The following is a 16,273-nucleotide window of genomic DNA, read 5'->3' as shown; positions in this document are numbered from 1 at the left end:
GAGCAAACGAACCCTTCTGCCTCACGGATAGCTAGATGTTATTGTCTTGGTAGTTTGCCAGAGGGGTTTGTTTAAGAAGACGAAGAAGAGGAAGATACTCCTTATGACTCAAGAGGGAATTCCTGCTCTTGTTGTAGAACATGCTGAGATACATGCAAACAGAATTCTTGGCACTAAAGGAGAGATGTCAGAGTGAGGGCTGCTGTCCATAAAAAGCGCACCTGTGCATTTGGGACATGTGCAAGAGCACTCCTGTAGTATTAAGAGTCAACTTCTCCAGTCCTCTATTTGCCAGCTAATCGGTCCACTAGGACTTGGACTGGCGACCCTCCAGCTCCCAGCCCAAGCCCTTGTATACTGAAATACTGCCATCTAATTCATTGGACTTAAGAGGGGCATACATCGTAGGATTTCACAGTATGCTGCTATATCAGTAATGGTAGAATTTCAGCTCACACTGTGTGACTGAATTGTCTAAGAAAAACGACCAACACTCACAATTTTTGTGCTCACGAGTGAAGTCATAGACTGGCAAATGTCAACAAAGTTTCCTTTGAGAAGTCTCCCAGATGGAGTTGAAGTCAGATCAAATGCAAAACTCAAATACACTATATGGACAAAAGTATATAGCCACCTGAACGTTACGCTAGGAGGGACTGTCATGACATTGCATCCAAAAAATTCACTGTAAAATGGAGTTGGTCCCCCTTTTGCAGCTATAGCAGCCCTGCTACTAATTGGATGGGAGATTTTGGGGGGTTTTTGTTAGAATTTGGGCCCATGTATTCTGTAGAGCATTTATGAGGTCAGGCGCTGATGTTGAACAAGAAGGCCTGGCTTGCAATCTTCGTTTCAATTCATCCCAAAGGTGCTCGATGGGGTTGAGGGCCAAGTTCTTCCACTCTGAACTCATCAAACCATGTCTTTATCATCTTTCCTTTGTGCACTGGACCACAGTCATGTTGGAATAGAAAAGGGACTCCCCAAACAGCTGCAAAGTTGGAAGCAAAGCATTGTCCAAATGTCTTGGTATGCTGTAGAATTAAGATTGTTGGTCAGTCAGGCAATGTCTTCCCAGCATTTGCCAAACCCAGAGTCCCCCATCTGACTACCAAACAGAAAAGCATGATTCATCACTCCACAGAGCACATTTCCACTGACCCACAGTTGAGTGTCAGTGTGCGTCACACCACTCCATCTGACGCTTGGCATTGGATTTGGTGATGGGAGGTTTGCACGCATCTGCTCAGCCATGGAAACCCATTCCACAAAGCTCCCGTTGCACAGTTTTGTGTTTATATTAATGCCATTAATTTTGGAACTCTTCAGCGTGTTGGTGCAGTCCTTGACCCCGTCCTTTGATTTTATGTGGTCCTTCACTCCATGGCTGAGTTGCTGTTCCTAAACGCTTCCACTTTCTAATAATATCCCATACAGTGGACTGTGGAATATCCAGCAGGGATGAAATTTCATGAACTTTATTATTGCAAAGGTGGCATCATCACAGTACCATGCATGAAGTCACTGAGCTCTTCAGAATGACCCATTTTGTATCACAAATGTTTACGAATGGAGACTACATTGCTAAGTGTTTGATTTTATACACCTGTGGCAATGCATCTGATTGATCATCCTTTTATTCTGAGGTGCAACAATGAAAACAAGGGGAAAAGGCTCTTATGACACATTGTTATTGTCTGTTGGAGATTCACGGATAAATTGTGCTCATTCATATCTTTTATGATAGGAGGGGAATGCACATCAAACAGGGACACCTGCAGATCTAAGATGCTGTCTGACAATTTACAAAGGAAAAAGATGACCTGAATTTAAGGGAATCTCACTGTGGCTCACTTGTGAGTGTGTGCAGTCATCCACCCAAAATACCAAACATGTCAGACATTCCTCCGACCAGTTAGGCGTAGGTGTTTGGGACATGGCTGGCCATCGTGCCCCACTGTGCACTGCACGATAGTGCACACGCTGCCCATTCAGGCTGATAGTCCATCTTCCAAGTGCATTTGAATACGGGCCAATAAACTCAAAGACGTCAGCCTTTGCACATGGGGTGCATGAATATAATCAAAACACTTCTGTTGCTTTCGAATATGACTTTTTAACAAATCTGCATGTAAATATTAGGGGTGTAAATCACTTTTTTCATCATGATGTGAAACAATATTGATATTTTGGACAAGGATACAATATTTTCCATGATCATAAAATCTGCAACGGTACAATTTTGAATAGAGAAAGGAGTCTACAATTGATATCAGACGATTTTCTGCTTGACATCAGTCCTTCATACTTTACATAGGGGCTATTAATGTGGCAGATAGTTCATCTGTGGATTTGTTGTACATTATGAGATTAAGATGAGGTTAAATATGTGGCACAATGATGAAGTTACATTATCTTTGATATATTGCAATCTTGATTTCGGTAAATGGAGGACTTAAGCTCAGTTATGCTTACCAAGTAGACAGCCACATGGACACAAACTGACACCAAAACGTCTGTTGCATTTATGCCTAGTGCCGGCTTCCTCCTCAATACAAACTGGTATCCTCCCAAAATCTAGGGGGCAGTGTCTTCAGAATTCACATCTGTAGCATGTTTTGAAATCTGGGGCGAGATGTGCACTGCTAGAAAAAATGTGTCATGGAACCCATGTGAAGTGGCATGTCTGAAGGTTTTACATCATGCTTGATGCATGGACACTCACAATTCTGTGGATGTGTCTGGCATAAAACAGACCTTAGAGCACAGTTGTATTTCAATAGACGCTAAGAGCAAAAGGGTGTGGGTATAAAGAGAGCAGCTGTCATGCTTGAACCACATCTAGTTCAGACAGCTCAAATTTTCATTATTAATTTAATGTGAGACATCAGGCTTCAGTCTGTGTATCAAAGGAACAACCAGCAGCTGATTTTCCCTCTCTGTTTATCTGTAGAGTCTTTATCAGACACCACTTGTGCTACTTCAGCTAAAACAATAAGAGGGGTTTTTATCTGTGAACAATCTCATAAAAATACAATGAAGTTACCAAATTAAGGCTGGAGGCCCACCCTAGTGTAGTCTCTAGCTGAAATATGTCTACACAGCTGAGAGAGGAGTGGATTTCCTTAATAAGCTCTTCTTTTGCTGGCTTGTTGAGGATGCTGCTGGTGTGTGGAAACTGTCAACAAGCGTGCAGGGGGGATTTAAAAAAAAAGTATACCTTGAAGTTGATGGTGTAGATCAATGTTTAGACTTTAGTCAATTTGATTGGATAATTTATCAACCAATCATTGTATCAATCCGACTATGTATGTATCATCCTGAGTAAAAATACTGACTTTCTCGTGCCTGGCAGATTGTACAGCATTTGTTAGGCAACACTTTTTAACTTGTTCTTATCAGTGCTTTCAATCAAATATTTCTCTGGGATGAGGTTATTAATGGACCACAACAAAACAGTTGCGTAAACTAGATCTTCAAAGCTTCCCTGGTAGATATGTAACAATCAGAAGGTGTCTTTGATCACCTTTACTGTTAAAGTGGAACACAAACACATACGTTTGAAGCATCTTATAAAGTACGACCTCCTGATATAGCTGTCTTTCCTTGTATCTCTTACAAGTTAATTTCTGTTGCTGTTCATTCTCATAGCCACTCAAACCTCCCAGGAAGAACTCCCAGATTAAGTCTACACTCACCTCCTTTCCTGAAGACCCACAGGTGACTTATGAAGACCCTGATGTATCAAAGGTACAAATGGATGTGTTGCAGATAAATGTTGTTGATCTGAATGCATGAGTTACCTAAAACTGATGGTTAGCATGCTATTGCCTCGTTTAGGCTCAAAAGAGAACAGAGAATCTTCTGGATAGAATTACAAACCCAGACTTGCACTTTATTGGTTATTAAAATCTTGTTTATGCTGGTTAGGTAACAGCTACAGTTTCAGTGCATGATCAGAAATGTTGATACGCTTGTTGTTGATGATTTTCATCAGCCTGCTGTGACAGAAGAAAGCCAGTCTGAGGTCAAAGTCAAGCCCGTACCTCGTCCCAGGACTAAAAAACAACTGAAGGAGCAGAGTGATGACACTAACAACACCAATGAGTCTGTGGACTCAACCAGCATTACAACAAACGGAGATGTGAGTAAAGCATATTTAAGTCTTGGTGATGTTATTACCGGGTTAAATGCAAGAGCATGATGCCACATTAAGATAAGCCTGTTTTGTAATAGTTTTCTATCTGTGTGTCTTCAGAGTCCCCCGCTCAGTGAATATCCCTCAGACTATAAGAAGCCTCGTCCTGTTCGTCCTCCTCCACCTCCACCGAACAGCATACTTCGGGCCTCAAGTGTACCAATACACAGAGTCGGCGAGAGGAAAATTGAACTCAATGAAAAACCTGAGATAACTGTAGAGGTAATTTACTGTAGAATCAATCACGAATCACAGTAGTAGTGGGGGTTCCCAGAAAGAAAAAAGTTTTCTTTTTTTTTAAGGAATGTCATCCTGCAATGATTTCCACTGTGTTCAAAACCTAAAATGAACGTCACTACCATCTGTTTTTGCAATGTGGAGTTTGTAATCCCACTAGCTATGTGTCGGGCAGTATATTAATTTTTTAAGATATACTTGAATAATCAAACAAGTTTGGGCGTAAGAAAATATCAATTATCCAAAAAGTGTTCCACGACATCAGAAACTCATGAAACAGCCCCCGAAAAAGGAGAAAAAATAATTCTCTCTACTGCTGTATGCTTCAACGAGATCTGTTACCACCTTTGTGTTTTAACTGGTTTTATTTATTTATTTATATATTTAAAATGAAAGGCAGCTGTGAAACCTCAGTTCCAAAAAAATTGGGACGATGTGTAAAATGTAAATGAAAATAGAATGCAAAGATTTGCCAATCTCATAAATCCATATTTTATTTACAATACACACATAAACAACATACGAGATGTTGAAACTGAGACATTTTACCATTTCATGAAAAATACTTGTTCATTTTGAATTTGATGGTGTAAACACAAGATAAAGAATAATTCTACACTTGATACAAGTACCCTCCACCTTTACATGCCTTCCAGGGCTGGCTGCTGAGAAGCATCCCCACAACATGATGCTGCCACCACTGTGCTTCACAGTTGCAACAGCGTATATATATATATATATATATATATATATATATATATATAAATATATAACAGCGGTATCCACCAATAATAGCATCTTGTCTGATGGCAAAAAAAGCATCATTTTGATCTCATTTGACCAAAGAACTTTCCTCCACTTGACCATTGAGTCTGCCACATGCCTTTTCTGAACTCTAGTTGAGACTGAGTCTCTCCCATCTCAGCTGCTGAAGCTTGTAACTCCTTCAGAGTAGTCCTAGGTTACTTGGTGGCCTCTCGCACTAGTCTCCTTGCACGTTAACTCAGTTAGTGGGGGACGGCCTGATCTAGGCAGATTTACAAATGTGCCATATTCCTTCCATTTCATGATAATGGATTTAACTGAACTCTGGGGGAGGTTCAGTGCCTTCTGATTTTTTTGTATCCATCCACTGACTTATACTTTTCAATAACCTTCTCTCTGAGTTGCCTGTAGTGTTCTTTTGTCTTCACGGTATAATGGCAGCCAGGAATACTGATTAACCAGTGGCTGGACCTTCCAGACACAGGTGTCCTTACACTACAACAACTTGAGACACATTCACTGCACTCAGGTGATCCTCATTTCACTAACTGTAAGAATACTAGCACCAACTGGCTGGACCTCTGTTGAATTAGGTCAGCCACTTCAAAGGGGAATCTGTTTTCACTTTCACATTAAACACAGAAACATGTGCTTACTTTCCTCTTTATTTCTACACCAGGATCCCGCTGAAGGGCCTGTGAGAACTCAATCATTACCTCGACCACGGCCTGAACGCCCTCCTCCTCCTGCTATCTACTACGACAGACTTTCTACACTCAAACTTAAATCTGAGGTAAGTGCAGGTCAGAACTTCTACTGCCTTTACTGAAGTCTTTATCATGGCTTATATTTAGTTGTTATAAGGATGGTCATATATGATTCAAATTTCCTGTAGGCCCTAGATTTTTTTTAAAGCTCCTGTCAGGAAATTTTGATCTGAGTCATTCTGGCAGCCACAGAAGACAAAGTAGTACAAATAATTTCATGACCATGATCCTTTCTGGTGAACTTAAAAGTTTTGTTATGTCCGTTTTAAAATATTCTTCTGTCTTGTTGTTTTCTTGGATAGAGCAACTCTGATGTTTATCAGGAACTACGACATTGCTCCAACGGCTCTTTGCAATCAGCGCCAGTCTCACCAGCTGTCTCTGAAGAAGTGAACCAAAGTGAGACTTCTGATGCAACGGTAATCTGCAAATTCTGATTGATCAGAGGTTGTTCTATCCAATCCAACTAACCAGTCAGCATTCTCTCTCCAGATAAATGACAGCTGGAACACTTTTAATGTTTTTGTGGTGTTTGATCCTGTTATACAACCACAACATAAACCTCTTTGACTTTTAGGCCACAGATAGACCTGTAGTCCCACCTCGTCTTGGGCAGGCGTCCCTCCCCCGCCCTTCCTCAGAGGATGACTCCTCACCTGAACAGGTATGAGAACCTCTGTACAGGGCAAACAACTAACCACAAGAGCTAAAACATTCCTGGGTGGGTGACAAAGCAGTAACAAAAGGTGCCAATATGAAGCGGCAAGCCCCGGCGGTGAGGCATGAAGTCTATTCAGGAGTGACAAAAACTGCAGTACCTTACTTGGCCACTTGAGGCTGGCTCTAAAAGTAGTTGGTTCCTGTTAGCCCCCATTTTTTGTGAAAATACATGATGAAGCATCTTAACCATCATGCAAAAAAAGAAAGAAACCTATATTAAGGCTATCTTGGTCTATTACAGATCAGGCCACCACCACCTTCATTTACCCCGCCGCCTCCACCGACAGAGACGCCGCCAGAGACCATTTATAGCGAGATAGAGTACCGGCCCTACCTACACGTTCTACCAGATGATGGAAATAGTATGGTGAGACATATGCACACCCACACATACACATTAATCAATACACAGCCCCATTTTTATTGCAATGTAATCTTAACAAATCTGTTTATCACAATCAGACCAGAGGGAGGTCAACGCTTGGCTCTTTAGGTTCTTCGCAACACTTTCCGAGTAGCTTCTACAACTCCTACCCACAGTCTGCAGATGAGTCAGAGGTAAAGCTTTTCTTGTTCTACGCAGGTCATTTTCTCGCCTCCTTTAATGCCACATCCACTTAGATTTACTACTTTTCAAATTTGTATAAGTTTGAATTGGTTTTCTAATATTTTTGGTTTGAAACTGTCTGATAAGATAAAACTTGTTTCCCACAGGATATCATTGGATTGTTGAGATGGCTTAAAAGAGTGATCAGTAAGTAAAATACTGTTTTTTCCATTTTAGTTTAACTTATATTTATGTGGAATTCTTTGGAATCTTTGTAATAGTCTTTAAATCAATAAGTCAGGACTTTAAGCTCCTGTCAGGTGTTTTGATTATGAAAGAGACTAAAATGAATACTGAAAACAAAAGAGACTTTCAATGATAAGATTATATATTTCCATATTATTTATTGAAATACTCAAAATGTTGCAGGAGTGTAGGTGTCATACAAGTCAGACTAACACGTATAAGTAATGCAGCTTGAGATCAGTCCGTTCTTGCATGGTTCTGCTCCAGTCAGTCCCAGTCAGGCCTAGGTGTTTAATGCATAGTCCACAGTTCCTGCACCGGGCTTTGTCTAGGAGGTTGAACAGTTAGAGCTTTGCTGTCTGCCTTTGGATGTAAGCATGAGGGATGGCAAACCTCTCATTTGTACCAAAAGTAAGGCATAGAACAGTGGTTCTCAACTGGTGGGTCGGGACCCAAAAGTGGGTCGCAAAGCCTTTTTCAGTGGGTCATTGATGTGTGAAAAAAAGTGCACCAAATTGTCCATGAGACTCTATAAAACATGCATGTTTTGTCCTGTTACATTGTTTTGTTACACCATTTGTACTGTCTTGGACCCAATCCCAATTTTTTTTTTTTTTTTATTAAACACATCTGACTGACCAAAAAAAAAAAAAAAAAAACCTTAAAAAACTTGGGTTTGCAATTCTCTTTGAGGAGTTGATGGTAGGTCCCGTGACCCAACCAGTTGGGAAAAACTGGCATAGAATATGTACGACATGTACAGTGCTGTAAAGTTAACCATCTCTTCACCATTTGACTATCAAAAAAAATTGTTTGCTAACTTCTTGGTCGATTGTTTGTTAGTTGACGTAAAAGGTCAACTGGGAAAGGCCCAGTAGTGAATGAACTGAATGGAGCATATCATCAGCTACTGTAGCTCAGTCTGACAGACTCTTGTCAAAAAGTACAACCCCAATTCCAAAAAAGTTGGTACAATGTGTAAAGTGTAAATTAAAATGGAATGCCATGATTTGCAAATCTCATAAACCCGTACTTAATTCACAATAGAACATGAACACTATTATAGATGTTGAGGCTCAGACATTTTACCAGTTTATGACAATCAGCTCATTATGAATTTGATAGCAGCAACACATCTCAAAAAAGTAGGGACAGGGCCGTGTTTTATCTTGTGAAGCATTCTTTCTTCTTTTAACAACAGTCTGTAAACATCTGGGAAGTAAGGAGACTGATAGTTGATGTTTTGGGAGAAGGATGTTGTCCCGTTCTAGTCTGATGTAAGATCCTAGTTGCTCAACAGTCCTGGGTCTTCTTTGCAAGATTTATTTCACGATGCACCAAATGTTTTCTATTGGTGAAAGGTCTGGAATGCAAGCAGGTCAGTTCAGCACCCAAACTCTTCTACTGTGAAGCCATACTGTCGTGATTGATGTGTTTCAGCATTGTCTTGCTGGACTATGCAAAGCCTTCACTGAAAAAGACGGTGTCTGGATGGGAGCATATTTTGCTCTAAAACCTCTATGTACTTTTCAGCATTGATAGTGCCTTTCCAGATGTGTGAGCTTTAGTTTCCAAAAGGAATTTTACATTTTGATTCATCTGACCACAGAACAGTTTTCCATTTCACCTTAGTCCATTTTATATGAGCTTTGGCCAGGAGAAGACAGCGGTGTTTAAAGATTATGTTCACATTTGACTTTTTCTTTCCATGATACATCTTAAACTTACATTTGTGGATGGCATGGTAAACTGTGTTCCTGATCCCATGCAATGATTTCAATTACAGAATCATGCCTGTTTTTAATGCTGTGCCATCTGAGAGCCCAAAGAAGCAAGCACCCAATATTCACCTTCAGCCTTGTCCCTTGTGCGCATAGATTTCTCCAGATTCTCTAAATCACTTGATGATATTATTGTCTGTAGATGGTGGGACATTCAAAGGGGTGCAACTTTACACTGAAGAACATTGTCCTGAAATTGTGATGTTACATCTGCTCTGTGTTGTGGGGTTCTGAAGTCCTTGCCTACTAATTAGGATGATCGACTAAATAAATGGCCTGATTGAGCTGTAACTATAGCTTGCTTTAAGTGTGCATGTAAACATGCTGGATGTCTTGTTTATTTCTGTGCTTCTACTCTAACAGAATCTGACTCCATGGCTCCATCTCCGTATGGCCTCACTATAGAGGAGGAAATCAGGTAATTACACAAGCACTGTTGTGAAAAAGCAAACCTAATGTGGTGCCCTCTGTTTCCAGTAAAATGTGGAAGTATTTGTAGAACTTAAAAGCCTTCCTTCTGTCACTGTCCCTGTGCAGGTCATTTAACCAGAGAGCCATGAATGTAAAAAAGGCCCTTCGTCTCTACAACCTCCTCATGATGAAACGCAACGAAACTCTGCGGGACATCATCGCAGAGTTCCAAGCCATCTGTGAGAGCCTGGACAAGATGCACAAGATGAGCAAAACTATGGGTATTGCAGGAGGCACCACTGGTGCCGTTGGAGGAGTGACTGCAGTTTTGGGGATCGCCTTGGCACCTGCGACCTTCGGTGCCTCGCTTATCGCTACAGCTGTCGGTGCTGGTATGGTGGCGTCTGCTGGTGGCATCAGCGCACACACCGCTAAGGCTAACAAGAAGGTTGTGAACAGGATGACGATGGAGAAGCTAGTTTACGATTATAAGTCAGATGTTGCTGACATTGAACACTGTCTGGATTTTATCCTGTCTGGTATGAACGAGCTGCGGAGGCACGACATTGCCAGGTTGCAGAGGGCAGGAGCCCCGCTTGATGCAATCAAGGTGGCACATCTGTCACGGTCGGTGTATCGCATAAATGACGGCAAGGCTGCATCTCACATCGGTGGGATGTCGTCTGAGAGACTACTTCAGGCGTTCGCCAAGGAAATCGATCAGTATTTCACAGAAAAGGATGACCAAAAGCTAAAGAAGTCAAACAGGAGCCGGTTTTCTGGAAGGGTTTGTCTACTTGCTAAAAATCTGCAGAGTGAGCTAGATCATCTGAACCGTATGTGGGAGATGTTCAGCTGAATCAAGGGGATCTTCATTTGTGTGGGACTGAGTGAGAAAGAGAGGACAGTGTTTCAGAATGCCATGAAATGTGCAATCAGCAATTAAACGCCTATTTATCACATATATTTTTATAAACATTAGGAAATATCTGTGTTTTGTGTCTGCATGATGGAATGTGTTTCTTCATAGTCTAATATGTGCCCTTAGTCTAACGTGCACTTAGCTATTAAAATCCTTATTTACCTCATATATTTTATTAAACATTTGGGCCGTTAAAGAAGTTCTTGTGTTTGTTAGCCTGTCTATGTGTGAGTGAGAGTTTTTAGAAAGCTATAATGTGTCTGTTTAACAAATGAATATCTTAAATATCATATATATTTTAATAAACATTGTAGTTTAAAAACTAAAACATTTCTGTGTTAATTTTTGTCTTTATGTGTTTACCTGAGAAAGGAATATAATCAAATATCAAATGCCCCTTTGTCCAGTTTATTTTAGGCTTCTGTGAGAAGCTTTCTGTCCAATGTCCATTGAAGTTTAAGTCATTTGCTAGAAATTTTCAAATAGTTTCACAGGAATTTGGGAGAAAATTTTATATACTTTGGTGAGTTTCATTGGACAATTTACTTTTTCAGCCCTTTGGGAATTTTATTCTGAATTTTTTGAGAACTTGGGGGCCTGTTTTGAGGAATTTTCCTTTTGTGGAATTTTTTTGAATATATTTGCACATTTTTGGGAGGTTGCTTTGAAAATTCGGGGGGATTTGTTTTAAATTTTCAGGAGTTTACATGGAATTTGTAGGGATCTTTTATTTTATTATAATATTTAGGCTTTGGGAAAAAGGTTTGGGGAATATCCATCCATCCATCCATTCATCCATCCATCTATCCATCCATCTATCTTCCTCTACTATCCAGAGCAGGGTTGCACTGGCAGCAGGCTAAGCGAGTCCTCCCAAATATCACTCTCCCCAGCAACACTTTCCAGCTCCTCCTGGGGGACTCCAAGGTGTCCCCAGGCCAGATGGGAACTGGTGTTCCAGTGATTTCAAATGTTTTTACCCCAAGGCACACCTGAGATCAAGCCAAAATCTCAAGGTACATCACATTTATATCCGTGCAAAAGCGTTACCATATCTTTAGTTGTTCTATAGTTATAATAAGATCATAAAATTTCCCACAGCACACTTTCCTGGGGGCACACCAGTGGCTCTTGTAATCCCTCCAGTGAGGGACCCGGGGTCTCCTTGCAGTTGTTCGCGCCTGGAAGACCTCCACATCAGCATACCTCCTGGTCGCCTCCCATCCATGTGGACAAGCCTGAATCCTGCATCGATGACCAAGATGTTCCATCATCTGTCCTGGTTGTCCCCGAACCACAAAAGGAGCTGGAAATAAAATCTGAGCCTGCTTCCCCAGACCTTTCCCCCTCCTCACCTGCCTACACCCTGGACCTGATACCCGAACCACCGCAAGTGGCACCTTTTGAGGCAAAGGAGCAGTGGTTCTACTTTGAGCTTTCTCTGGATGTCCAAGCTTCTCGTCCCATCTCTAAGGCTGAGGCTAGAGACCCCCCTTAGGAATATTTGGGAAAAAAGGGGTAACATTTTATCAGATATTTTAAAATATGTTAAAGAATTTTCACAGGAATGTTAAGTAATTTCTTTTTACATTTTTGGGATTTCTTTGTGGATTTTTGGAAAGGAAAACATCAAAATAATTATGAACTTTTGGAAAAAACAATTTTTAAAGCCTTTTATGCCTTTTATTTTAGACAGAAAAACAGTAGTGTTGGATTTTCTGCAGAAACATGGACTTAAGGAAATTTTTGGACATCATTTTTGGTCACAACTAAATCCAGTTTGAAGACCTGGCTGAGATTAAACTCAGCAGGTCTTATTCATCCCAAATAAAAGGGAGAAACGTAATTTTTCTCCAAACAAACGCTCTACCTTCAATTTGCCCACCAGCACCAGGCTTTATGGAAAGTTAAGAATTACTGTTTCACAACCGACTGAATTGTGATTTAAAGCAACAGAATTAAATGAAATACTTCTTGTAATTTAAGATTATTTCGTTATTAAGTTTCGTAGCAGCGATTTCTTTTTCAGAAAAGCAGTGAACTTTGGATGGAATGCGGAAAACAAAACACGGCGGAGTAATACGCCACGCACCGCGGAAGGATATCCCGCCTCCTTGCTTTACCTTTATATCAGCAGCGCGCCTCAGCACGCACCATTTTCCCTTCCGAGGACCAACGCCAGAACTGACAGCATCGTTGAACATCGCTCTTTTGGCCGAAATGGCAGTGTAAAAGTGTGCAGCGACCTAGCAGCCAACCAAACAGTGCATCCAGCAAGTGCACTGAGTCACACTCAATTCAGCAAAAATGTCGTAAGTATATTTTTTTTATACATTTAATCGATGACAGATTCGGTGCGGCCTACAGTGGTCACGCGCTCGGTCGGCCAGACGTAACATCGATACGAAATCTAACTGAATCTTCATTAAAATGACCATAACCTTAACAATTACGATGGCATTTTGTGTTTTCGTCGAATATATCGATACCAGTTACTCAGGGATATCGGACTACGAAGAATTATGGCGTTTTTAGGATGTCGTGAAAATAAGGGATTAGATAATGAGATGATGCAACACTAGATGTTGGCAGGAAATGTAATATACTTATATTTTTCAGGGGGTAAATAGATACATTTAGTAAATCCAGTTTTAAGAATAGGCTTTTTTTCAATAGCTATGAGTATTAAACGGGAGTGCCAACGTGGCAGTCAGAAAATGGTTCGTTTACTCCTTGTCAAAATGGCGGCTTCATGTAGGCGTATGCAGAACAAAGTGTGGCTGTTTATAGAGGAAGAGGGTGACGTCAGAGTCATAAGACTGGAAACTGGGTGGAGGCACTGGATGTGCAGCAGGTGCACTGCAGACATGGGGGCAGTGTTGTGCTAAAAACAACTGAATTGTTGCTTCCCCGCCCAACACTTCATCATGTTTGTGTGCAAAGCAAAAGTAGTGTCAAGAAATAAAAACATAAACACTCCTAATATATGATTCTAATTGTTATTATTGTATAAGACTGATCTTAACATGTTCTTAATATTTTTTCCCCCAACTTCAGGTCCCACGTGGAAACCCTCACCACTGCTGCTTTTGACAGCATTAAAGAGTTCGAGACCTGCCTACTGTCACGCTCTCCATTTGTGACCAACAACAGCCACTATGACCATGACGATGATAAACTCACAGTTTGGCCTGGAAGACATGGAGGCCCTTCTCTGGGGACCTTCCTCTCCCATGGCTGACCCCATGGATCTCCTTTCATTTCACCCTGACCAAGAAGAACAACAGAAAGGAGGACGCACCTCACTGGAGGGGGACACAGCACCTGTGTCACCTGTGGCCTCCTCATCGCTGTCTTCTTCCTCCTCTCCTCCTCCCTTCTACTCTCCTCCACCCTCACCGTCAGCTGTCCTCCTCCCAGCAGACAAAGCTGGGGCTGAGCCGGACCTGCTCTCCCTCCCCTGGTTGGATGACCCCAGTCAGCTGAGACGGTCGAGCTCAGATGACGACAAAGGTAAAATATGAAAAAGACCAGTAGGGAAATGTTACAGTTGTGCTTTTGCATAAAAACATGGGAGCTCATTATTGAATTATTTTTCTCCACAGAGGATCTATTGGGTAATCTGGACTGGATGGCCCAGAGGATGGATTTGAGCGAGTTTGACCTGGACTCTCTGATTGGCTCCTGCAGCCCTCATGAAGAGTCCCCCAGCTCTCCAGATGACTTCTTATCCTCCCTGGAGTGCTCCATGGAGCTTGAAAGCCTCCCAGTTGCCACTCTTGAGCTACTTCCTGTTCCCCCTCCAAGTCTGCCTCCCCTACCTTCTCCTCCTACTCTCAGTCCAGAGCAGTCCCCCGTCCATATGGATGAGCCTGAATCCTGCATTGACGACCAAGATGTTCCCTCCTCTGTCCTGATTGTCCCCGAACCACAAGAGGAGCTGGAAATCAAATCTGAGCCTGCTTCCCCAGACCCTTCCCCCTCCTCACCCACCTACACCCTGGACCTGGGCAGTGAAGTGGACGTCTCTGAGAGCGAGATGAAGCCAGTAGTAACCCCTGTCGTCCCTCAGGTCCAGAGGATCGTACTCTCCCTTTCCCCAACCCGCATCGTCCTTGTGCTCGCCCCCAAGGAGGAGGTCGCCCTCACCACTGTAGCCACCACAACCTCCACTCCAACCAGATCCTCCAAAAGCAGACCCTACCCAGAGCCCTCATACAAAGCCTGTCCACCTTCTTCCAGTGCCACTGGCGTCAGAATAAAGGGTGCAAGCGGAGACGAAAGGGTAACTTTGAAGGCACCAAAGGCCAAGAAACTTAAGAAGATGGAGCAGAATAAGACGGCAGCCACTCGTTACAGGCAGAAGAAGAGAGCTGAACAGGAGTCGCTCCTCCAAGAGCACACCCAGCTGGAGAGAAAGAACATGGAGCTGAAGGAGAAGGCAGAGTCCATGGCCAGGGAGATAGAGTACCTGAAGGAGCTGATGGATGAGGTCCGCATGGCCAGGGTCCAAAAAGGTCTTAGTGCTGACCCCTAGTGGTCAGATTGACGAAGGACAGATAATGTGTATGCTAAAGAAAGTGACCATTTAGAGAGTGAGCTCAGCAGATTTTAATTCCTTCATGCAAATGAGTATCAGTAAAAATGTGTGTTTTGTCCACACAGCATGTCTTTAACCTGATGTATCCTGTATAGATATCCACACCAGGTATTAAATATTTTACTTTTATTATCTTTAGAGTAGTTATCAAAGTATTTTCTATTCAGTATATAAGCTTGTGTGCAGTTTATTGATGTTTGTAAATTTTTCCTATCTTTGGACCTCTGTAAGTTGCCAGTACACTGTCCTTAAACTCTTAATAACTCATGGATTACAGTGTAACCGGACCATGTATTATGAATCTCTTAATAAAGAGTCTTAACCCTAGTTACTGTCATGTGGAGTGATTTCCCTGTGGGCATCTAGTAAAACTGGGAAGATTTCAACTTGGGAAATGGCTTTTAAAGGGCATTTGCTGTCATTGGGTGATTACCGATAAATCACTGCTTCAATAAATACTTTTCTAAGGTTAACAACTGGATCATGTATTATAAACCTCTATAAAAAGACTTAGCCCTAATCACAGCCATGTGGTGTGATTTTGTAAAAATGGAAGATTTTGGCTTGGAGAAATGGGTTTAAAAGGGGCTGTGTTGGCCCTGTATGATTACTGATGGAGCAGAGCTTCAAAAATGACATCTAAAGGTCATGATCAAATGTGCCCTTTATGGAGAAATTATACAAGTGAAGACTGGTACATGACATCAAAAGTTTCCTCCCTTTGGTAACCGTTTCTGAACAAATGAGCTTGCATTACACAACAACAAACTTCAAATGAAGGGGGCAGGATTGCCAGGTCTGTGGTTTTCCTGCGAAATTGAACTACTTTTTACATACTGCTGCGGGTAGAGTGGACCCATTTCTGATGTTTTGTATAAGTGTATTTAATATCAAAAGCAGAATAAACAACTTATTTATCCTCAAATACAACTAAATCTATCAGCAGAGAAGCAGGGAAAACAGAACAAGGCACACAACCAAGGATCTGCTGTGCCACACAGACCTACAGATGCAGCACACCTGCATGCACACAAGCAATATATGTGGTGTGGAGGTTTTGATGACTAATGTTGAATTTG

At 41.7% G+C, this 16,273-nt stretch overlaps 1 protein-coding gene across 1 annotated transcript; it reads left to right on the top strand.

The window, feature by feature from the left end:
• Positions 1-12,740: 12,740 nt before the first annotated feature.
• atf4b (activating transcription factor 4b) lies at positions 12,741-15,521 on the top strand. Its single transcript, XM_041778406.1, has 3 exons — positions 12,741-12,906; positions 13,652-14,107; positions 14,200-15,521. The coding sequence occupies exons 2-3, from the start codon at positions 13,753-13,755 to the stop codon at positions 15,129-15,131; spliced, it is 1,287 nt and encodes a 428-aa protein (XP_041634340.1). The 5' UTR covers positions 12,741-12,906; positions 13,652-13,752; the 3' UTR covers positions 15,132-15,521.
• Positions 15,522-16,273: the final 752 nt, after the last annotated feature.

This window comes from Cheilinus undulatus, linkage group 21, assembly GCF_018320785.1.
Source record: "Cheilinus undulatus linkage group 21, ASM1832078v1, whole genome shotgun sequence".
NCBI lineage: Eukaryota > Metazoa > Chordata > Actinopteri > Labriformes > Labridae > Cheilinus > Cheilinus undulatus.
Note: the sequence above shows the minus strand (reverse complement) of the source record. Positions and strands in the feature narration are given on the sequence as shown.